Here is a 24,277-nt window from a genome sequence, read left to right as displayed (position 1 = left end):
TGGGCAAAGAGTTTAGAATATACTTAACTCAAATAATAAAACGAGCAGGGAGTGACGATGCACAACAGCCATCCCATATATTGAGGAAACATAAATAGGTGTTTTATGGTCAAGACCTGGCCAAGCATACATATGAGACTATTTTAAAAAGAAAGTAAAAAGAGATTGAAGGTGTGGGTGGAGGTGGACAGAGGAGGTAGGGGCTCAAGTTGTAGAATGCCTGCCTAACAAATGCAAGACCCTGAGTTCTGTCCAAAAGGAAGAAGGTGTCTATATGTAAAGTGGAATAATATTCGGAGGTAGAAAACAAACTATGTTATTTTCGAGAAATTGGATGAAACTGGAGCTGTTGTTAAGCAAAATAAGCCAAACTTACAAAGATAAACAACACATATTTTTCTTATATGTGGAGTCTAGACATAAAAAGATGACATAAATGCAAGAAGGGGACTATGGAGAGGATAAGCCGGTGAAAGGAGATAGTGGTTGAAAAGGATCAAAATACGTTATATACATGTATGTAAACAGAATAAGGAAACTAAAATTATTATTATTATTATTATTATTTTTAAGATAGACCTCCAGCAGCGCGTGCCAGACCCGCGGAAATGTCTCTTGCTTCAACAGTGTTTGGACAGAACAGACCCGGGACTCCTCTCTCCCACCAGCGACTACCTTCGGATCTCCTCTCCATTTATCACCTCCGACCCTTATCTTCTCCTGCTTCCAGGACCAACCAACGCCTGTGTGTGTGTGTGTGTGTGTGTGTGTGTGTGTGTGTGTGTGTGTGGTCAGCTCTCCACCGACGACTGGCCATGACCTCCCAGATTCGTCAGAATTACTCCACCCAGGTGGAGGCTGCTGTCAACCGCCTGTCAACTTGCATTCGCGGGCCTCCTACACCTTCCTCTCTCTGGGTTACTATTTCGATGGCGACGACGTGGCTCTGGATGGCGTGGGCCACTTCTTCCGTGAGTGGGTGGAGGAGAAGCGTCTCCTGAAGATGCAGAATCCGCGTGGCAGCCGCGCGCGGTTCCAGGATGTGTAGAAACCTCTTCAGGATGAGTGGGGTAAAACCTTGGAAGCCATGGAAGCCGCCCTGGCCTTGGAGAAGAACCTGAACCAAGCCATTTTGGACCTTCCTGCCTTGGGTTCTGCCCGCACGGATCCCGATCGCTAAGACTTCCTGGAGAGCCACTTCCTGGATGAAGTGAACCTTATCAAGAAGATGGGCGGCCATCTAATTAACCTCCGCAGGCTGGCCGCTCCTCATGCTGGGCTGAACGTCTCACCCTCAAGCACGTCTAGAAGATCCCAGAGTCCAGCAGCCTTTGAGGGCCATCTCTGCATCGTCTGACATCAGGGTTTTCACCTGAGGCTCTCCCTCTAGCCACTGAGCAACTTCCTAACTAACCACCCTGTAGCCCTTTCCAAGCCATGGACCAAATAAATAAAGCTTTTTTGCAGAAAATAAAGAAAAAAAGGTAGGGGCTGGGGGTTTGGCCTAGTGGTAAAGTGCTTGTCAGGAAGCATGAATGAAAACCCGGGTTTGATTCCTCGGTACCACATACATAGAAAGAGCCAGAGGTGGTGCGTTGGCTCAAATGGTAGAGCTCTAGCTTTCAGAAGAAAGCCCAAGTGTACAGGCCTGAGTTCATGTCCCAGGACTAGCAAAAAGAAAAAAAAAGATAAAAAGTAACATTCTCTATAATCTCTCTTGTTTCTTCACCAACTTTCTAAACTAGAGAAAACATTTAATATTATTTTTTTGTGTGTGTCAGTCATAGGACTTGAACTCAGGGTCTGGGCACTGTACTTGAGCTTTCTCAAGGATAAAGCTCTACCACTTGAGCCTCAGCATCACTTCTGGCTTTTTTCTATGTATGTCCTATGGAGGGATAGAACCTGGGTCTTCGTGCATGCTAGGCAAGCACTCTACCACTAGGCCAAACTTCTGGCCCCTGGTTTTTATCCTTTTATCCGAGAAAGTATCTTTCTAAATTGGTCAGAGACGTGGCCATTTTTCCAGGCTGATGATAGTTCTTTGTGTGCATGCACATGTCTGCCTGAACTAGGGGTTGAACTCAGGGCCTGGGAGCTGTCTTTTAGCTTTTTCTCCCAAGGCTGGCTTCCACTTGGATCACAGCTCCATTTCCCAGGTTGACAGTCTTGCAAATAATAACAAAATTTTAGATCTGGTAATTCACCTAGCCCTGCTGATTACTGCAAGACAAAGACACAGAGGCCTTGCTGATACTTACCAATTAGGGGGTTTGGTTTGTAAAGAATGGCAAGATTCTGAAGGAGAATGGGAATAAGTATTCTCTGAAGGAAGGGGAATGCAACTATTTTTTGGCAAATGTGGAAATAGGCCATTTAAGCTATCTTGAAGGGGCACACCTAACAAACTGCTAGTAGGGGGAAACGTTTTTCAGTTTTGAGACAGGATCTTGCTATGCAGCCCTCTAATCCTCCAGCCTCCTGAAAGTCAGCCTCCCTCTCCCCCCTATGTCCCCCCCTCCCAGTTATTGCGCCTCCACGCGGAGCCAGAGCTATTCTTAGGCACAACGCGCGTTTCTCACACGCAGTGAGTTTCCAGAAGACTGACTATGTACCAGATTGACTGTGCAACACTCTTTATTGCAGGCATAGGCCTGGGAGAAACTGAGGTAGGCTGGCTTTGTGGCTCCTGGACCTCCCAGGTCCACAGGAAGATCTGCTGCCTGTGATGGGGACCAGCCAAGAGTGTTCATTCTGCAAAGCGGGCCAGGGCCCACCCCTGACAGGAATCTGTGAGTTAAGCAGCGGCTCTGGCCTTGGCTGCCATCCCGGGAAAGAAGAGCGAGGGGCTTTCCGCTTGCCCCGGGTGTAACCCGGGCGGTGGCACCTCTCCGGCTCCTGAGCCCCGCCTTCTAAGCCTTTGCCTCCTCGAGGCCCCGCCTCCCTCGAGGCCCCGCCTCCCTCGAGGCCCCGCCTCCCTCGAGGCCCCGCCCACCACGTCCAGCGGGCTCGCACACTCGCCCGCGCTCGCGCGCGTGCGCGAGCTCCAGGCTCAGTGTTGGGGTCGACTGCGCAGGCGCATTCCCATGACAAGCTGTGGGCGCGAATTCCTGCAGCTGGCAGCCTGTGGCGGGTGAGTCTCGCTTCCCGACACGTAGACTCCGGGCCTGGGTGGGGAGGGGAAGGGGCTCGCGACGCGCCACGGACCGGCGCGGAGCTAGGGACTGGACTCCCAGTCTCGCTCCGCCCCTGGGGACGCGCCGCGAGGCCTGGGTCTGTGGTGGGGCGCTCCTGGCCCCCTCGGTCCCGAGCGGCGGCCTCTGGGAATGCTGGGGTGGGTCCTGTGCGCCTCCCGGGGTGGCCTCGCGGGCCTCGGGGAGGGGGCACCTTCCAGACCCCAGGGGCCCGCTGGCCTGGGGACTCCCACGGCTCCTCTCCCTTCCTTCCGCGCCGGCGCCCGTCGGTCCTGCGGGGCCACTGGGCAGCGGGCGCCTAGGTTAGAAAGATACCCGGCTGCTTCACGGGTGGGAAAGTTGTGAAGAGAGTGATTAAGAGTCACACTGGGCATCTTTAATCACACAGGACTCAGTAACATTAGTATTGCCCCTCCGTCTTCTGTCTGTCGGTCTGTCGCTCGCTCACTAGATCACACGAGGCTTCTCCATTCAGCAGATTGGGTTCCTGCTTCTTTGCCAACACACTTGTAAGTACTAGGAACTAAACAAAAGGAGCATCTCTAATCACATAGGCTTTTCATTTTAGCTGTTGAGTAAACGTTATTTTCCGTTAATTATTTATTTTGCCATCCTTTAGTTGGTTTGTATACATGATAATAGAAAAATGAAACCTGCTGAGATAACTTTGGGAGGTGTAAGGGAGTGAGTTTGAGCATGGTGCTTTGTTCTGTGTATGGAACTGTCACAAGGAATAGCCCCCACCCATATATATGCTAAAAAGTAATCCTTTCTTAAAGAAGAAAAACAACTCTCATGAGGTACAGGAAGACTACTTGTGTGGGGGGAACTAGTTAGTGAAAAGAGACAAGAGATGGTGGTGGCATAAGAAAAATGCTGTACAGGTGTGACAATGTCATTGAGAACTATTGTAATATTGGAAATCATGTATACATTTTTATTAAACTAAAGCATTTTAACACAAACTATTCAATTTTTTTTTTTTTTTTTTTTGCCATTCCTAGGCCTTGAACCCTTGGCCTGAGCACTGTCCTTGGGCTTTCTCAAGGCTAAAGCTCTACCACTTGAGCCACAGCACCATTTCCGTTTTTTTTTTTTCTTTGTATGTGGTACTGAGGAATCCAACTCTGGTCTTTATGCATGCTAGGCAAGCATTCTACCACTAGCCCAATCTCCCAGCTCCAAACAATATTTTTAATAAGGTGTAAATTGTTAACTTATCACAAAGTAAGGCTTTCCCCCCCCCTTTTTTATTTTTTTGCCAGTCCTGGGCTTGAGCTCAGGGCCTGAGCACTGTCTGTGGACTTTTCTCAAGACTACTTGAGCCTCAGCATCATTTCCAGCTTTTTTCTATATGTATGGTACTGAGGAATTGAACCAGGGTCCTTGTGCATGCTAGGCAAGCTCTCTACCACTAGGCCAAACTCTTTTTAACCAGTACTGGAATCTGGCTGAAGCTTTCTAGGCAGAAGCCCTATAGCTTGGTCATACCTCTGGTCCAACACATCTTTTAACTACCTGGAACTCCTCCCAATCACTGTCCCTTCTTCCACTTTGTAGGTAATCTGTCTGTCAACCACTTCCCTCCCTCCCCTCCCTCCCTCCCTCCCTCCCTCCCTCCCTCCCTCCCTCCCTCCCTCCCTTCCTCCCTCCCTTCTTTCTTTCTTTCCCAGTCCTAAGGCTTGAACTCAGGGCCTGAGCACTGTCCTTAGACACTTCGTCTAGCTTCCTGCCACTTGAGCCACAGCACCATTTCCAACTTTTTCCTATATGTATGGTACAGAGGAATCAAACTCAGGCTTTATGCATGCTAGGTGAGCAGTCTACCACTAGGTTACGCTCTCGGCCCTTCTGCTTCTTTATGAGCAGATGAAATGGTATTGGTGTTTAATTTTTTTTTTTTGGCCAGTCGTAGGGCTTGAACTCAGGGCCTGAGCACTGTCCTTGGACACTTTTCGCTCAAGGCTAGTGCTCTTCCACTTGAGCCACAGCTCCACTTCCAGCTTTTTCTGTGTATGTGGTACTGAGGAATTGAACCCAGGGCTTTGTGCTTGTGAGGCAAGCATTCTGTGAGGCTATGCTCCTGGCCCCCTAGTTTGTTTTTGTGTGAGAATGTTCTTTGTTGTTTGAAAATATAGTTTCTAATGATGAAGAGAATTATGAAGATCAAGAAGGTAACCTTATGAACAATAAGTGATAGTTGATTAAGTGTGGCGATGATATAGCATCATGAGATATAGCATAAATGACAAAAGATTAATTAGCCAGTGAGCTAAGAGCTGGTCAAGCAGAGTGACAGAAGCACAAAGTTGTTGAGCTTGAGTGAACTTGTTAGGTTCTAGCAAGAAAGGAAGTTGTAGAGGCTGGCAAAGGCCAGGTCATAGATCTGCCTATGTGTGGGGTACTTAGATTTCATTTAAGTGTGGAAGATGTAAGGAAGAAATGATGTTGATGTCCCTCACCTCCCTAGCATGAAATCCACTTGTGTAAGACCTGAAGGCCTGTCCATTTTACTTCTCAGAAACACTGCAGTCTGGCTCATCCTGTAATCCTAGCTACTCTGGAGGATGAGATGTGAGGATTGTGGTTCAAAGATTGCCAGGGCAGGAAACTGTGAGACTCTTATTTCTAATGAACTACCAAAAAGGGCAGAAGTCGAGCTGTGGCTCAGGTGCTAGAGCACCAGCCATCCTCTCCTTAACACCCCCCCCCCCCCAAAAAAAAGGAATAGCCAGCAAAGGTGACAAAAGTTTTAGTAGAAATGCAGATAAAATTTGTTTTCAAAAATTAGACTTCAAGGACACTTTAGAAATAAGCCATTTGTTCTAACTCTTTAAAAAGTACTCCTGAAGCTTTAAAGAGGAACTTCCCCCCTCATTTCATTTTTGCATGGTTCTAATTATTAGAAAACTTGCTTTAATATTTGTTTATATTTTGATGCTGGAATTGAACCCAGTAACTACCAACCATATGCTCCACTACCAGTGACAAACCAGCCAAGCTTTTAATATTTAATAAAAATGTCTGTAATATTGAGCTTCACACAGAACTGATAATTAGTAATTATTGCCTCCTATTCGGTAATCATGCTGTTAATCTCCCCTCCCCCCAGCGCATATAGTAGGACTTTGCACTTATTTGAAGTTATCTCTGGAGTTAGATTTAGTCCAACCATAAGTGCTGTTCAAATCTGTTTGGATTTGATTCTTTTCTCTGCTATCCCATCATAATGCTCTTGTGAAACCTGATCTATATGATCTCTGGAACTATGTATGTATAGGTAACCTGATTGTATTTGTAATTATCATTGTTTGTTTATTTTTATTTTTTTGTTACTGGGGATTGAACCCAGGGCCTCACACATAATAGGTAAGCTCTTTTACTACTAAACTACATTCAAGCCGCCTACCTTAGCCTCTTAGTAACAGGGTACAGGTCTACACTATCCCCTGTAGTGATTTGAATTTCCCAGTGGAATATTAGCTCAATGATACTTTTTAAATTTAGGAATATTTAAATTTTGAATTTTAAACATGTCTTAGAAAGAAATACAGGATATTATTAAAAAGCAATTCTAGCAATGGACTAAGAAAGGATTTGAATAGCTTACAGTGGCTGTAACCAGTGTCAAATCCAGAATTCAGAGAGTGATTTAACATTTTTCTCTTACGTTGCTTCATAGAGGTACAGTGAAATGACCAAAGGAGAATGCTGTCATTAGGAGGAAAGAGAAAGAGAATACCGCCCACCATTCTTTGGTTGGACTGGGGCTTGAATTGAGGGGTTTGCATTGCTAAACACAAAGATAAAATTCCTCTTTTTTCCTGCATCAAAAAAAATCACCCTTTGTCTACCCTTGTGGTCTTCTTTTCTTAGAAATACTTTTTTTTTTTTTGCCAGTCCTGGGCTTGAGCTCAGGGCCTGAGCACTGTCCTTGGACTTTCTCAAGGCTAGAGATCTGTCACTTGAGCCTCAGCACCACTTCTGGCTTTTTTCTATGTATGTGGTACCGAGGAATCGAACCTGGGTCTTCATGCATGCTAGGCAAGCACTTTAACCACTAGGCCAAACTCCCAGCCCTCTTAGAAATACTTTCTTATGGAAACAAACCTTTATTATATTTCAGCTCACATTTTGCAGGTAGAGCTGCCCTTTGAGGTGGATTTCCCAATTAGAAAAATAGGGAATAAGGCATCAAACAAATCTCCTTTCCTTCAGTGTATCCCCACTTCTCCCCCTCCTTCTACATCTTTCTACTGGCTATAGAGACTTCATTGTTAAGGTACTACGCATACCTAATCCTTGACATCTTTTTCCATCCTAGGCTTCTTCACAGACACAGTTTTTGACTGCTTGGAAGCAAAACATCATTTAAGGCCCTCCAAACCCATAATTCCGAAGAAGTGATGACATTTGGCTAATCAAGGGAATAAGTGACTGACTGTGATAAAAATACTCTGCTCCTGGTCCTGTTTTCTTCTGTGAATTTGAAGAACTATGGAGAAGTGGTACTGGATGACAGTAGTAATTTTAATGGGACTGACAGTGCGGTGGGCTGTTTCCCTTAATTCTTACTCAGGTAGTACATTCTTTTAAAACTGTTATAAAAGATAGGTAAATATTTCATTTGAGTAGGGTTCCCCTCTTCAGTGCTGAAGTTGGGACCCACGTCCCCATGATTCTGATAACGTACTGGACCATTGATCCATACCCCCAGTTCCTGAATAAGGTTTTGATGTTTTGGTAACGGTTTACAATTTTCAGATTGAAACAGGAAAGTTCGAGGCTTTATTGGTGTGGTCAAGTAAATAACATTTAAAGATTTGATGTAGTTCAAGCAAGGGTGAGGCCTGGTAGCACAAAAAAACAAAAACAGAACGTTTAAATATGTAATTCTAAAGCAAATGTGTCAGAACTAAATGCACTTTGTGTTATGAGAAAACAAAAATGTATACTTATAGCAAATATGGCAAATTATGAAACAATTATGTCTTATACGTTGAAGAAACAGGAATGGAATCCTAGTTTGTTGTTGTTTATGGTCAAGAAAGTATATTGCTAAATTGAGAAGAGGAGACCAATGGAGAGAAGTGAAACTGGGACTGCGGAAGGAAGAGTTGCTGGAGACTGGAGATGCAGTCAGGTTTAACATTTAACACTTCTCATGTCCCAGGCATTGTATTAGGTGCTGGGTGAGAATGGTTTTCTAATGTCCTTTGTGTAGCCAGTTTTCATCATGGTGATAAGACGACACATTCAAGAGTTGTGCTTGGGAAGTACTTACAGGAGAGGATATCTACCTTTTTTTTCCCCCAGTCCTGGGCTTGAGCTCAGGGTCTGAGCCCTGTCCTTAGACTTTCTCAAGGCTAGAGCTCTACCACTTGAGTCCCAGCACCACTTCTGGCTTTTTTCTATGTATGTACTATGGAGGAATTGAACCTGGGTCTTCGTGCATACTAGGCAAGCACTCTACCACTAGGACAAACTCCCGGCCCGGAGGCTATCTATCTTTTTCTTGTTCTCTATCAGTTTGTTTTGTTAGGGCTCATATAAGAAGAGAGACAAGTGCAAACCATATAAATTTATCAAAATAAATTTCACATGATATGGGATCTTGCAGAAGAAAATGAAGAGCTGAGGAAACAGTTAAACCTGTGTGCCTTGATGGAGAGAAGAAAGTTGTGAAAAATACAGGGGGACTCAAGGAGGATAAACTAGGAGTAGTAAACTGGGGGGAATTTGCAAAGCCTGTTCAGTTTGAAGACAAGGATGGTCCATTCCTCTGGGTATAGAGAGAAAGCCTTGATTACCTAACTTTCGGGTCTAAATCTGCTTCCTCTACCTGTGTTTCCCAAATTGCCTTTAGCTTATCATATGCAGTGTTATAAGATGCTATATTTTGGGAAGCAGGCCCAGATTCCTTGTCACACTGAAGTGTAGAAACTCAAATTAGCTTGTTTTTATTATTACTCTATTATTCCTCCTTTGGAAATTACCCATTATTTAAGTAAACTATTTAAATATGTTTCTGGAATTGAATGCATTAAAATGTATACTTCTTAAATTTTTAGGCTGTTCATGTAAAGTAGTTTTCATGGACCTAAGCATACTGAATATATTGCTTTTTGCTTTTCAACAATCTGTGGAGAGTAGACAGGTTCTTCCTCTGGTGCTGGTTGTTTAACATTTCTTGTAGAAGATTGCCTTCACAAATCCTCTACTTGATCCAAAGTATACTAATATTTTTAGACAAAATATCTGCACTTGAACAGAGAAAGGTTATTTTACTTTAATAATCTTTTCCTCCCAAAAGTTGTATTGGCTGTTTTGTATATAATTAGCTTGTGCACCTTATCATCATTAAACTATGATTCTATTTAATTGATTAGAATTTTTTTTAAGGTAACTTGTAAGAAGTTACAAGTTCTTTAACCAGAAACATGAAGGACAATTTTATATGAAGAATTTTGGGTTTTCTTTTAGAATGTTTAAAATTGCAATGTAATCACACTTAGACCCTGATGACTCATACCTGAAATCCTAGCTACTCGGGAGTCTGAGATCTGCAGATTGTGGTTCAAAGCCAGCCCAGGCAAGAAAAATCCATGAGTCTCTTAACTCCAATTCACTACCACCACCAAAAAAAATCAGAAGTGGACCCTTGAGCAAAAAAGCTCAGGGACAGGCCCTAGGCCCTGAGTTCTAGTCCCAGGACCAGCAAAAAACAAAAAAAAAAAAAACAAAAACAACAACAAAAATTGTAATGAGAAGGTACTCTGACGTATCTATTGTTAACACATGCTACTTGTCCTTTAATTTAAATGTAATTCTGATGAATTCAATAATAAAGTGAACATTTAAGTATTGGCCATTTCCCTAAGAACGAGACAGTGCTAAGTCTGTATAAATAAGCATTAGAGTGTTTTCTTTGTGTAACATGGAGTCTCATGTAAACGAATTTCTAGAATTAATCACCCTGTGGAAGGCATCCTCTTTGCCCTTCCCAATTGGAGCTCCCACAGGTACAGTTGGGTTGTCCTTCTGGGTTGGTTTAAGGGCACTTTAGCAGTTTTAAAACTTAAGTACTAATTTCATAGCCAGTGTCAGCTGAATTTATTGAAGTAGGTCAGACTCTGGATAAAAACTTGTTTCTCAACCCTAAAGAGAGTCATTATCCATTCTTCTATTTGTTAGAGAATGGTGATAAATTCTTCCACACTGACCACGAATGTAGAGTAATCGCAGAAAATCTAGACAGTTAAATTTTGAGAGGTATAGGAAATTTCTTAACATCTTCTCTGACTTTTTTTTTTATCATTTCAGTGATCCAAAAACAAACAAGAAATAAAAATCAACTCTTTTCTTCTCCTAAATGAATTCATACTCAGTGGTTGTATTCATTGAAATAGAAAACAAACATAACATACCTATAAAATATACATGTAAAAATGAGAAGCGATGAGATGAGATGTAGTATCTCGAACTTTTTATGACTCATCTGGCTTTGAACTATGATCCCATCTCCCAAGTGGCTAGGATTACAGGCTTGAGCTACCACCCCCAGCTTAATTATTATTTTGTCAGTTGTGGGGCTTGAACTCAGGTTCTGGGCTCTGTCCCTGAGCTTCTTTGTGCTTAAGACTAGTGCTCTAGCAGTCTACCATCAGAGCCAAAATTGGAGTTCAGATTCTTCTGTGGGCTTTTCTGCTCAGGCTGGCTTAAAATCACCATCCTCAGATCTCAGCCTCCTGAATAGCTGGGATTACAGGTGTGAGCCACCAACACCTGGCCTAATTGTGTGTGTGTGTGTGTGTCTGTGAGTTTCTGGTCATGGGTCTTGAACTTTCAGCCTGGGCTGTCCCTGAGCTCTTCAGCTCAAGGCTCTTGCCCTACCCCTTGGGCCACAGCACCATTTCTGGTTTTCTGGTTGTTAATTGGGATAAGAGTCTCATGGACTTTAGTGCCTGGGCTGGCTTTACGTAGCTAGGATTACAGGCATGAACCACTGAGCCCAGCTTAATTATGTTTTGAATATACTATGTATGTTTGCAAATGTTTGTATTCTGGAATATAATATTTTGTCTCTAGGAACTAAAGCTATTACTTGGAAGCAATTAGGAAATTGTATATTTATGTGATGAAACATGATATTGAAAGTGTAAGTAATATGAGAAATCAATAACTAATAGTTAATTTGACAGTCCTCATAAAGTGTACCTTACAACTTAGTAGTGTTAATAGTAGCTCCTATTTATTGAATGGTTACTGTATACTGTGGATATTTTATATCTGTTCTGGTAGGATTTTTTTTTTTTTTGCTAGTTGTGGGAACTGAACTCAGGGCCTGAGCACTCACTGTCCTTGGGCTTTCTCAAGGCTAGAACTCTTATCACTTGAGCCACAGCACCACTTCCGGCTTTTTTTTTTTTTTTATGTATGTAGTACAGAGGAATTGAACCCTGGTCTTCATGCATGCTAGGCAAGCACTCTTACCACAAGGCCAAATTCCCAGCCCCATATTCTGGCAGTTTTCTAGATAAGTTATAGTAATCCTGTTCTTCATTTGTTAAAGTTTAGGAAAGAAGAAGTTTGCTTACCACACAGTTGCTCAAGTTTGCTAGCAGTGTCTCATCTCCCTGATTTCTTTGCTAACTGCTATCTATGTGCTTGCCAGCATTGCCTCTATAATCCCTCCTTCCTTCCTTCATTCCCTTCCTCCCTCCATCTCTCCCTTCCTCCTTCCCTTCCATTAATTAATTATTTATTTATTTAATGCTAGAAATTGAACAGAGTGCCTCTATCATGCTAGGCAGGTGTTCTGCCACTGGTTTATATCCCAAGCCTTAGAAAGTTTTTTATAAGGAAATTTAAAATCACTAGTATAGTAAAGTCCATGGCTGTTTTGCTGTTTTTATTTTTTATTATAGGTGCTGGAAAACCTCCCATGTTTGGGGATTATGAAGCTCAGAGACACTGGCAAGAAGTCACTTATAATTTACCTATCAAACAATGGTATGGACAATTTTGGCTGAATTTTATTTTTTATCATAAAATACTTTATTTGAAGATATTGCATGCTTACCGCTTACCATCATTTTAACACCTCTCCCACTTACTTATTTCCAGTGAATCTCCAGGCAAAAGTGAGTGAAAGCTAGTTTTTATTTTATAAGAAGCTGAAAATTATGTTGCATTAGTCAAAAATGAATTACTTGACTTTTTGAATTACTTTCAATTCAATTGAATTGCTTTATCACAGCCATAGCTGTCCCAGCAATGGTCTGGCTAATGGCCAACTGGTTCTACTGAATAGGGGCAATAGATTGTTTAATGGGATCATGTTGAGTTCCACCTTAAAAACTTTAATCCTGAAGTAAGAGATTGTAACTTGTAACTGTGACCCATTATAAACAGACCCATGAATAGTGGTGACTTGCAGGTTACGTCATTTGATATACATTATTATAAGTTATTCCTATGATAAAAGAAATGGCCAGGAGTTTGGACTAGTGGTAGAGTACTTGCCTAGGATGCACAAAGATCCGGGTTCTGTTCCTTGTACCACATACATAGAAAAAAAACCAGGAGTGGTGCTGTGGCTCAAGTGGTAGAGCTCTAGCCTTGAGCAAACCCAAAGACAGTGCTCATACCCTAGCCCAAGCCCAGGACTGGCAAAAAAAAAAAAAAAAAAAAAAAAAAAAAAGAAACTGGATAGAAGAAGATATGACTAAGAATGTTTACAGAAGCTTAACCTATCTTTCTTTCTTTCTTTCTTTTTTTTTTTTTTTTTTGCCAGTCCTGGGGCTTGAACTCAGGACCTGAGCATTGTCCTTGGGCTTTCCTCAGGGCTAGTGCTCTACCACTAGAGCCATAGCACCACTTCTGGCTTTTCTATATATGTGGTACCAATGAATTAAACCTGGGTCTTCATGCATGCTAGGCAAACACTCTACCACTAGGCCAGACTCCCGTTGCTAATTTTTATTTCTTGAGCCATAGCACTTATAGTTAAGATTTCTTCAAACATGAACTTTTAAATTTTTTTTTTTTTGAGTCTGGATGCAGTTTCTGAATATTTTGCTCAAGGTTAGTGCTCTACCATTGAGTCACAGCTCCACTTACTGCTTTTTGGTGGCTAGGTGATAGTTGAGTCTCAGGTTTTTTTTGTGTCTGGGCTGGCTTTGAACCTTGATCCTCAGATCTCAGCCTCCTGAATAGCTAGAGTTACAAGCTGGTTGTATATTTTTTGTTGCATGATTAGGCCAGTTAACAGAAAAATGGTCAGCCCTGATTTGTCTGGAATATCAGCTTTATATCTTTTCAAATCAATTTTATAATTGTTAAAAGTTTTAGGTTGAAATTCAGTTAGATGATACATGTTAAATAAACCTTGAATATTGATAATGGGATTTTTAATTTTCTTCTCTGATTTTTTTCCCCAGGTATTTTAACAGCACTGATAACAATTTACAGTATTGGGGACTGGACTACCCACCTCTCACAGCTTATCATAGTTTCTTATGTGCCTATGTGTAAGTTTTTCTTCCTTAATATAACTGAATTTTTATGCCCTCCACAGATATAAGAAAGTCAGATCTGGCTTTATTGAAAAGTGGAGAGATACCCTATAGTCCTGTTTTACTGCATATTCCAAATGGATTTAAGAAAGTATCAGAATTTGAACATTAATTTTATTGGAGGACAGACTATATCAAAATACAAAACTTAGCTTTGTTCTGAAGTGGAAACATTTCTAATTGTACACTGGTTACTGAGAGATACATGTATCCATAGTTACATGTGTTAAATCCATATTGCATATATGTTGTTGTCCCCTCTCCCCCAATCCAAATAAGTGGAAAATAAAAGTCCAAATGGTATCCTGACTAAAATGTCAAGTTAGAAACTGGAATCACTGTAGTTTTTCACTTTGACTTAAGATTTGGGATTGGAATTCCTCTTTCCTTTGAGGAAATAGAATAGTTTATGGAAAATGAGACTTGTTTTAGTGGACTCTTCTAGTTCTTCGCTGTACTGGTATTTCATCTCAGACTTAGTTTGTCAGCAAAAATTTAAGGAACATTTCATAGTATATCTTGAACTAATTTTCCATGTTTTGTTATTCTAACATTTAACTTTTCATAGTCTATAAAAAATAAGCTATGGATTGAAAATAAACTCCCAGCCAGGTGCTGGTGGCTTATACTTGTAATCTTAGCTACTCAGGAGGCTGAGATCTGAAGATTGTGGTTCAAAGCCAGCCCTGTCATGAAAGTCTGTGAGACTCTTTATCTCCAGTTAGCCACCAGAAAACCAAAAGTAGCGCTGTGGTTGGAGTAGTAGAGTGATAGCCTTGAGCTGAAGAGCTCAGGGACAGTGCCAAGGCCCAGAGTTCAAGCCTCACAACCGACAAAAAAAAAGAAATATCTTAGACATCATAACAACTAGTTATACTTTGTAACATTCAGTGTTACTATAATGTGATTGAAAACTTCATATATCTTTAATGCTAATTCAGTTTTATACAGTGATTTATGATTGATAGCAATTTGTTATAGTCAATAATTATGATCGCTAAAAGAATATGAGCTGTACGACATGAGTTTTATAGCTTAAGTGAGTTTCACCTGATTAAAAAGAGTAAAGCTGGGGGCCGGGAGTTTGGCCTAGTGGTAGAGTGCTTGCCTAGCATGCACGAAGACCCGGGTTCGATTCCTTGGTACCCCACATACATAGCAAAAAGCTGGAAGTGGTGCTGAGGCTCAAGTGGTAGAGCTCTAGCCTTGAGAAAGTCCAACGACAGTGCTCAAGCCCTGAGCCCAAGCCCAGGACTGGCAAAAAAAAAAAAAAAAAAAAAAAAGGAGTAAAGCTTCATCATTGATTACTAAGAGCAAAATTCTCAATATAAGTCCTGTGCCCTCCAATGGTCTTATTGTTAAAGGAGGTGAGGAGTAAAGTACATGTGTATGTGCTTTTATTTCAGGGCAAAATTTATAAATCCAGAGTGGATTGCTCTCCACGCATCACGTGGATATGAGAGTCCGGAGCACAAGCTCTTCATGCGTACCACAGGTAATGATATGGATTGAGTTTTTGACAGTCCATTTGGACCAATGAGTAAGAAGTATCTAATGACTTTAAATCTGAACAACTACTGTATGTATAGATTAGTTTGTATATCTGATCAAAGGCTAAATATATATGTAAGCTATAAACCAAAGGAGTAGAAAGGAATAATTCTGAATATTTTATTATCTCTAATTGAGTCATCAAATACGATGAATACTGTTCTTGTCTTTTTTTCTTTTTCCTGTTGGTCCTGGATCTTGAACTCAGGGCTTGGGTGTTTTTCCCCGAGCTGTGTGTGTGTGTGTGTGTGTGTCCTTCCTAGGGCTTGAACTCAGGGCCTATGCACTGTTCTTGAGCTATTTTGCTCAAGGCTAGTGCTCTATCACCTCTGGTACCGTTCTCTTTCTCATTATTTGGAGATAAAAGTCTCATGGACTTTCCAGTCCAGGGTGGCTTTGAACCGTAATCCTCAAATCTCAGCTTTCTGAGTAGGTAGGATTATAGGCGCCAGCTACCAGTGCCTGGTTTCTATCCTTATTTTAAGTTGAGGAAGCTATTTAGGCACAAATAGATGAGGTGTGTAACTTCCCTGAGGTTGCATAGCTGTGCATTATAGTTTTAGTTGGATAGCTGCTTCCATATTCTAATTTTAGGTTCTTTTCACCTTTTCCTTAAAGTCAGCCTCACAGTTATATCTCATACATTTATTGTTCTGCATTGTTGCTAAATTGAGTAATTTTTTTTTGTTAGTTATGGGGCTTGAACCGTGGGCCTGGGTGCTTTTCCTGAGTTCTTCAGCTCAAGGATAGTGTGCTACCACGTTGAGCACTAGCATAGCACAACTTTCAGTTTTCTGGTGGTTAATTGGAGATAATAGTCTCACAGATCCAGGCTGGTTTTGAACCATGATCCTGAGTAGGATCAGCCTCCTGAGTAGCTAGAATAATAGGTATGAGCCACTAGTGCCTGGCTTAAATTGAATAATCTTTCCCACTATGCATTTCACCATTCTGGTGCTGGGGATTAAGTCCAGGAACATGCCCATGCTAGGCAAGTGCCCTAGTGCTGATCTATACCCATAGGGCCTTCTTGAACTTTATTAAGTACCTGTGTGTGCTGTTCTAGGAGTTTAGAAGTAACAAGTTAAGCCTTTTAAGCTTTCTATGTTAGCTGGACCTTCTCCTTAGTCTAAGTTTACTCAGTGTAGTTATCTTTTTGTTAATCTGGTTTTATAGACTCTTCAGGCCCAGGAGATTACCTGTCTTGTCTTTCTCTTTTCTGCATCTTACTCCTTCTCCACTAGTGCTTTATTCTTTTTTTTTTTTTTTTTTGCTGGCCCCAGGGCTTGAACTCAAGGCCTGAGCACCATCCTTGGGCTTTCTCAAGGCTAGAGCTCTATCACTTGAGCCACAACACCATTTCTAGCTTTTTTCTATGTATGTGATACCAAGGAATAGAACCCAGATCTTTGTGCGTGCTGGCCAAGCACTCTGCCACTAGGCCAGACTCCCAGCCCTAGTGCTTTATTCTTTTGCCAACTATGTTTTCACTCACTGAACCATTATCTATGTGTTTTTTAGGAAACTCAACCTTTAGAATGCCTTATTCTGTTTTCAGAGAGCCATGGTCATTAAAACTTTCCTTCTTTTTTTTTTTTTTTTTTGCCAGTCATGGACTTGAGCTCAGGGCGTGAGCACTGTCCTTGGACTTTCTCAAGGTTAGCGTTCTACCACTTGAGCCTCAGCACCATTTCTGGCTTTTTTCTATGTATGTGGTACTGAGGAATTGAACCCGGGTCTTCGTGCATGCTAGGCAAGCACTCTACCACTAGGCCAAACTCCCTGCCCCCCCAAAAAAACTTCCCTTGTATTATAACTTGTCATTCTAAATTTACTTTTCTTAGGTTATACAGAACACATTTGATCCTTTATGTACCTAAAGACTTATAGTCATTTGAAATAATTCTTCTAGGTTGAATACTATTCCTTAGATGACCAGTTTGGGTGTGTTTCAGTTTGTCAGGTTTTTGGTTTTTTTTTTTGCCAGTCCTAAAGCCTGGCACTGTCGTTGAGCTTTCTTGAGACTAGCACTCTACCACTTGAGCCACAGCATCACTTCTAGATTTTTGTGTGTATGTGGAACCCAGGGCTTTATGCATGGTAGATGAGCACGCTACCACTAGGCCATGCTCCCATCCTGTCAGTCTCCTTCATTTTTTTTTTTTTTTTTTTGCCAGTCCTGGGCTTGGGCTCAGGACCTGAGCACTGTCCTTGGACTTTCTCAGGGCTAGCACTCTACCACTTGAGCCTCAGCACCACTTCCAGCTTTTTTCTATGCATATGGTACCGAGGAATCGAACCCAGGTATTCGTGCATGCTAGGCAAGCACTCTACCACTAGGCCAAACTCCCAGCCAGTGTCCTTCATTTTTGAGAACAGGGTCTTGTTCTGTAGCCCAAGCTAGTATCATTTGTTATCTTCCTCCTTCAGTCTTCTGAGTGCTGGGATTGTAACATACCGGGCTGCTATTATTATTATTATTATTATTATTATTATGCCAGTCTTGAGGCTTGAACTCAGGGCCTAAACACTGTCCTTGGGCTTTCTCAATGCTAGAACTCAACTACTTGAGCCCACACCACCACTTCTAGCTTTTTTCTGTGTATGTGATACTGAGGAATTGAACCTGGGTCTTCGTCCACTAGGCTAAACTCCCGGCCCCTATTATTATTATTATTATAATTGATGCTGGAATTAATCATGCTAGGCAATTGCTTTACTACTGATCTATATCCACAGTATCATCTTTAATGTATCATTTGTAGATGCATGTAGGTTGTGCATAGTTAATTTATCATTACTTACCATTTTTCTATATATTATATTCAGTAGGTATAAAAAAATCTTTGGACAGCTAAGTTGGCCTACTGGAGAACATAATACATTTCTCTAAAGGTTCTAAAAGAACTACCCATTTAGAACACACACACACACACGCGCACACACAAATTTCTATCAATTAGCAGGAAAATCAAGAGTTTCAGATATTGGAATTAAGGCCATGAGCCAATATACCCAATCCCCTTAAGCTCTTTATATGCATTAAAATTTACTTTTCTTTCCCTCTCTCTTCCCTCCCCTCTTCTCTTTCCTCTCATTCCTTTCTTCCTCTTCTCCTTTCCCCCTTTCTCTTACCCTTATACCCATCCACTTACCTACCTACCCACCTACCTACCAACCATTGATTTTGGACCTTAGGCTTGCTAGGAAGGTACTCTGCCTCTTGAGTTAGCTATACCTCCAACTATAAATATTATCATAAAGGGTATCAATGTTTGTGAAGAAATGCACCTTCTATCTGGAGAATTAGTTCTATTAGTTATAATAAAAAAGAATATTAAAATAAAAATATATTTTTGCCAGTCGTGGGCTTGAGCTCAGGGCCTGAGCACTGTCCTTGGACTTTCTCAGGCTAGAGCTCTACCACTTGAGCCTCAGCACCATTTCTGGCTTTTTTTTATGTATGTGGTACTGAGGAATTGAATCTGGGTCTTCATGCATGCTAGGCAAGCACTCTACCACTAGGCCAATCTCCCGGCCTAAAATAAAAATATTAACATTTAAAAATAATTCTTAGCTGGGTGTGGCAGCTCATGCTGTAATCCTAGCTACTCAGGAGGCTGAGATCAGATTGCACAAAAGAACCTGAGACTCTTATCTTCAATTAATCTCTAGAAAACCGAAGTTGGGCTTAGCTCAAGGATAGGGAGGTAATTTTGAACTGAAGAGCTCAGGGACAGCACCCAAGCTGACTTCAAGCCTTATGACCCACCAAAAAAAAATTCTCCTATGGCTAGTACTAGTATCTCACATGTGTAATCCTAGCTAATCAGAGATATAAGGATTTTTGTTCAGAGTCAACAAAGCAAAAAAGGTCTTGAGACTATCTCTGGTTAACCATCAAAATGTCAAGTTGGTGGCACAGCTCAAGTGGTAGTTTGCCAGCTGTGAGTGAGAAAGCTGAGAGTGTGAGGCTTGGAATTCAGGTCCCAGTACTTGTATGTATGCATGGGTGCGCACACACACACGCACACACACACACACACACACACACACACACACACACTCTTCTATAAATCACATTTGCGTTGTCTTCATCATCAGAAAATTCAGACTAGGGGCCAGGAGTGTGGCCTAGTGGTAGATTGCTTGCCTAGCATGCAGGAAGCCCTGGGTTCAATTCCTTGGTATCACATACACAGAAAAATCCAGAAGTGGTGCTGTGGCTCAAGTGGTAGAACACTAGCCTTGAGAAAGCCCAAGGTGCCCAGGCTCTGAGTTCAAGCCCCAGGACTGGCAAAAAAAAAAAAAAAAAAAAGAAAGAAAAAGAAAATTCAGAGCATACAGATACTGAGAAAAGGATACCTTTTCTTACTTTGAGCATTTTTTATTTTTAAGCAAAAGGTAGAGTAAAGAGAAAACATTAAGTACATATAATGGATCAAACATTAGATCAAACACATGAGTTTTTACAGAAAAGTGAAGAAACATTTATAATGTAGCATTTGAAATTGGGCACAGGTTAATGGTGTGGGGAGCGTGCTCATAATGGGAATGAGCCTTGTATTAATAGAATTCTCAATCTAGTTTGAAGAAGAAAGGCAGTTAGTAGGTTGCTGGAGATCCCCATGTATTCATGCTTGAAATTATTTGCTTGTGTTTCAGTTTTAATTGCTGATTTGTTGATTTATATACCGGCGGTGGTTTTCTACTGTTATTGTTTAAAAGAAATTTCAGTTAAAAAAAAGGTAAGTTTTAAAGCAATCTGGCATTTTATCTCTGAAAATAATAATAATAATAATTATTATTATTATTTTGCCAGTCCTGGGGCTTGAACTCAGGGCTCGAGTACTGTCTTTGGACTTTCCCAAGACCAGAGCTCTACTACTTAAGCCACAGCACCATTTACAGCTTTTTTTCTATGTAAGTGGTACTGAGAAATCGAACCCCGGACTTCATGCATGCTAGGCAAGCACTCTACCACTAGGCCAAACTCCTAGCCTTCTGAAAAATTATTTATATACATATTTTTATTTATTTTATTTTTTTTTGCCAGTCCTGGGGCATGAACCCTGGGCCTGGGTGCTGTCCTCCTGTGACAGCTCCACTTCTAGCCATTTGTGGTTAATTGTAGACAAGTCTCATGGACTTTTCTGTGCCAGCTGGCTTTGAACCATGATCCTCAGATCTCAGTTTCTTGAATATCTAGAATGGCTCTAAAATTAGTTTATCAATTGAACTAAGAAAAAGGTAAATTTACTTATTTATATTTATTTTTATTCTTTGCCAGTCCTTGGTCTTGAACTCTGGGCTTGAGCATTGTCCCTGAACTTTTTCGATCAAGGATATCACTCTACTATTTTGAGCCACAGTCCTCAAATCTTATTCTCCTGAGTAGTTAGGATTATTGAGTGAGTCACTATCATTTGGCTTGAGATGTATTTTTATTAGCTTATACTGCCTGAGTGATATGGTTCAAGTTTGTAATGTTAAATATTTGGGAAGCAGAGATTAGGAGATTGTGGTTCAAAGCAGCTTGGGCATAAAAGTTTACAGGAGGGCCAGGGGCATAATCTAGTGGTAGAGTGCTCACCTAACATTCACAAAGCCCTGGGTTTGATTCCTCGGTACCATATACACAGAAAAAGCCAGTAGTGGTGCTATGGCTTCAGTGGCAGAGTGTTGGCAATGGCTGGGCACAGTGGAATGTGACTGTCATTCTCAATGGCATGGGAAAGCACAAGAGGCGCACAGCCTGGGCATAAAAGCATCCCTTCTTCAAAAGCAACCAGTGCAAAACAGGGATTAGTAGAGTGGATCCGACAGTAGTGCCTACCTAACAAGTGTGAGGCTCTGGTCCACCCCCCCTAAAATGAATTTATTGTCCATCTCCCTGTTTTCCCCCCAAAAGGATAACAGTAAGGCTGGGAGCACTGTATCTTCTTCTATCAATCAATTTTCATTGAGAAAACAGTCTCTCATAATAATAGTTTAATGTCCTACTATAGTAACAATGACAATACTAAATTTCATTCTACTCTATGCAGTAGAGTCATTTGTTGCTTAACTGATAAATAAGAATTTTGAGCTGGTGAGAATGATGGAACTGAAAAAGCATTTTGAATAGTTGCTGTAGTCTTCATAGTCATAGTTACACACTTATGACTTTTTACATTTAATGATTAGATAGGCTTATCAGATTAACCTCTTTAATTTGTATATCTAAAAATACTTTGACAAATCGTATCTTCAGTGATTTCTTTTCCTTTTGAATGAAGGGTCCTAAGTCACTTCCTTAAAAACACCAGCTTGTTCAGGGCCGGGAGTTTGGCCTAGTGGTAGACTACTTGCCTAGCATGCACAAAGACCCAGATTTGATTCCTTGCTATCAACCACATACAAAGAAAAAAGCCACAAGTAGTGCTGTGGCTCAAGTGGTAGAGTTCTAGCTTTGAGAAAGCCCAAGGATAATGTTCAGGCCCTGAGTCCAAGCCCAGGACTGGCAAAAAACCAAAAAACCCCAGCATGTAAAAGTTGTTTTATGAAAATGGAATATTTTGATAAAAATCACCTTAGGAAAATGGGATCATTTGCTATTATATTAAATAAAAGCTATACCTTTACCTTACTTGAGTAATGAAATTACTTATAACAGTGTTTTTCTTCACAGATTGCTATTGCATTATGCATATTGCTGTATCCAGGTCTTATTCTCATTGATTATGGACATTTTCAGTATCCTTTATTAATTTAGAACAAAAATCAGTCACATAATTTGAAATCTAAGTTTAATTCCTATAATATCATCCAGTAATGTCATATGTGATAGGGTGTTAATAGGAACTATTTATGTAATGATATAAGAGATTACTGTTATATTTTAGATACGAAATTTCTCCTCAAAACTCAAGAGTATAAGGCATGATCCTCAATGCAATGCCCAGAGGTGGGGCTTTTATGAAGTGACTGGGTCATGAGGGCTCTAATTTAATAAAAGAATTAATCAGTTGCTGGTTTGTAATATGATGGAATTATTGGGAAATAGTAGAAAGCAGGAATTGAGGCATAGTTGGAGGAAGTATGTAACTGGGGTCATGCTCTGGAAAGGGTCTCATGCCCTTTCTGTTCCTGTGCAGCCTAGTTTACATATGAAACCAGATTTTTACCACTATATTTACTTTGGAACATGATATTTCCTATAGAAAACTATTCAAAACAAATAATGCGTCCCATTAAATTGGCAAAGTATACTCATATCAAGAACTAGAACATTGCCAGTATCTAAAAACTGCCTTCATATGTATCCTTCCCAATAACGTATTCTTTTTTTCCAAAGGTATATTGCTAGCACTACCACAGTTTAGTTCTGCCCACCTCTTTCCCCCTTAAATTTTTTTTTATAAACGGAGCACGCAGTAGATATTCTTTTGTGTTTAGTGTTTGGGTTCAACATTTTGTTTGTGTGACTTGTTCATATAGTTGTGTGTATAGCTCTAGCTGTTACATTACTTTTCAATATTCCATTGTATGAATAGAGGTACCTCTGTTGCCGATAGGCAGTTTCTAGATTTGATTTATGAAAAAAACTGCTGTTATAAACATTCTTGTATCTCTTATGCTTTCATAGGTGGAATTGTTGAGTTATAAGATTTATGTCCAATTTTAGGTAACCTCAAATTATTTTTAAGTGTAAAATACCAGCTAATATTCTCACTAGCAACATTTAATAGGCAGAGCACCAGTGGTCCACAACTATAACCCTAGCTACTTGGGAAGCTGAGATCAGCGCTGGGATTTGAGGCCAGCTCTGGACATACATATGAAAGACCCCTTTCTCCACCAATAATAGTTGGGTGTGGTGGTGCAAACCTATCATCTGAGATATGTGGGAAACTAGATTAGGATTGAGATTCTGGTCCAGCCCAGGGAAAAATATTTATGAGACTGCATCTCAAAAGGAAAGAAAGTTGGGCATGGTGGCAGGAATTGTAAGATAAGTGGATTACATCTAGGTGTGTGCCCAGGAAAAAGTGAGACCCTGTCTGCAAATAATCAGTACAAAAAAGACCTGGAGGCATGGCTAAATAGTAGAGGTTTGCCTAATAGTTCTTTGCCTAATACCAAAAGGCAAGCAACTGCTGTTAATAACTGAATACTGTAAGAGCTTCTTATGTTCTCTATTTTTCTGATTCTTATTTTCATTTTAAACATTCTGATAAGTTTGTGTCTCTCTTGTGATTGGAATTAACTTATTTTCATAATTTTAAATTATGTGCTTTTATGGGGACGTATTTTTAAAACGTGCTTCTTTTCGCATGGGAGAAATGGAATAATAATCATTGCTTTGAGAATTAACTTGATTAATATTTATAAAGCATTTACAATAGCTCATGGAAGGATGCTAAGCATTATATAGATATTTGTTAAAATTGGTATAATTATCTTTTAATGTATGACATTTATAGTGATTTGTTTAGGCATAGGAGGTCTTCATAGTTGTTTGGAGACCTTTAACATTTTTCTTCGTCTTTCTTTCTTTCCTTCCTTCCTTCCTTCCTTTTTTTTTTTTTTTTTAATTTGTTTGTTTGTTGTAGGCCTGGGCACTGCCCCTAAGCTCTTTTGCTCCAGACTAGCTAGAACTGTACCATTTGAACAGTAGTGTAGCACTTGTGGATTTATGGTGTGGTTAAATGGAGCTAAGAGCCTCATGGACTCTCCTGCCCAGGTTGGCTTCAAACACTGATCCTCAGATCTTAGCCTCCTAAGTAGCTAGGATTTCGGGTGTAATCCACTGGTGCCTGGCTGCTTAAAAAAAAAAAAATGAGACAGTGTCTTCCTTTAGTAGTTCAGACTGGTATAGAACTCATGTGCCCAGGGGGACCTCAATCTTGGAGTCTTCCTGCCTTAGCTTCCTAAATACTAGGATTACAGACATGGGTAACCAAGTCTAACCAA

The 24,277-nt window shown here is 40.8% G+C and overlaps 1 protein-coding gene across 3 annotated transcripts in view; it reads left to right on the top strand.

The window, feature by feature from the left end:
• The first annotated feature begins 3,315 nt into the window (after positions 1–3,315).
• The window catches only part of Alg6 (ALG6 alpha-1,3-glucosyltransferase), a 36,311-nt gene continuing 15,349 nt past the window's right edge, over positions 3,316–24,277 (top strand). The window contains exons 1-8 of one of the 3 annotated variants that reach the window (XM_090334694.1): positions 3,316–3,334; positions 3,646–3,703; positions 7,519–7,773; positions 12,122–12,206; positions 13,637–13,726; positions 15,178–15,266; positions 19,988–20,070; positions 21,993–22,057. In XM_090334694.1, the coding sequence (XP_090190820.1) occupies positions 7,692–7,773; positions 12,122–12,206; positions 13,637–13,726; positions 15,178–15,266; positions 19,988–20,070; positions 21,993–22,057 (494 nt within the window). In that variant the 5' untranslated portion in view covers positions 3,316–3,334; positions 3,646–3,703; positions 7,519–7,691. Of the gene's footprint in view, positions 3,335–3,645; positions 3,704–7,518; positions 7,774–8,289; positions 8,338–11,287; positions 11,353–12,121; positions 12,207–13,636; positions 13,727–15,177; positions 15,267–19,987; positions 20,071–21,992; positions 22,058–24,277 lie in introns of those variants that run through there. The other 2 variants (XM_090334695.1, XM_090334696.1) reach the window with 2 other exon arrangements.

The sequence above is a fragment of the Megascapheus bottae genome, chromosome 6 (assembly GCF_031878675.1).
Source record: "Megascapheus bottae isolate mThoBot1 chromosome 6, mThoBot2.hap1, whole genome shotgun sequence".
Taxonomy (NCBI): domain Eukaryota; kingdom Metazoa; phylum Chordata; class Mammalia; order Rodentia; family Geomyidae; genus Megascapheus; species Megascapheus bottae.
This window is presented reverse-complemented; position numbering and strand designations above follow the sequence as displayed.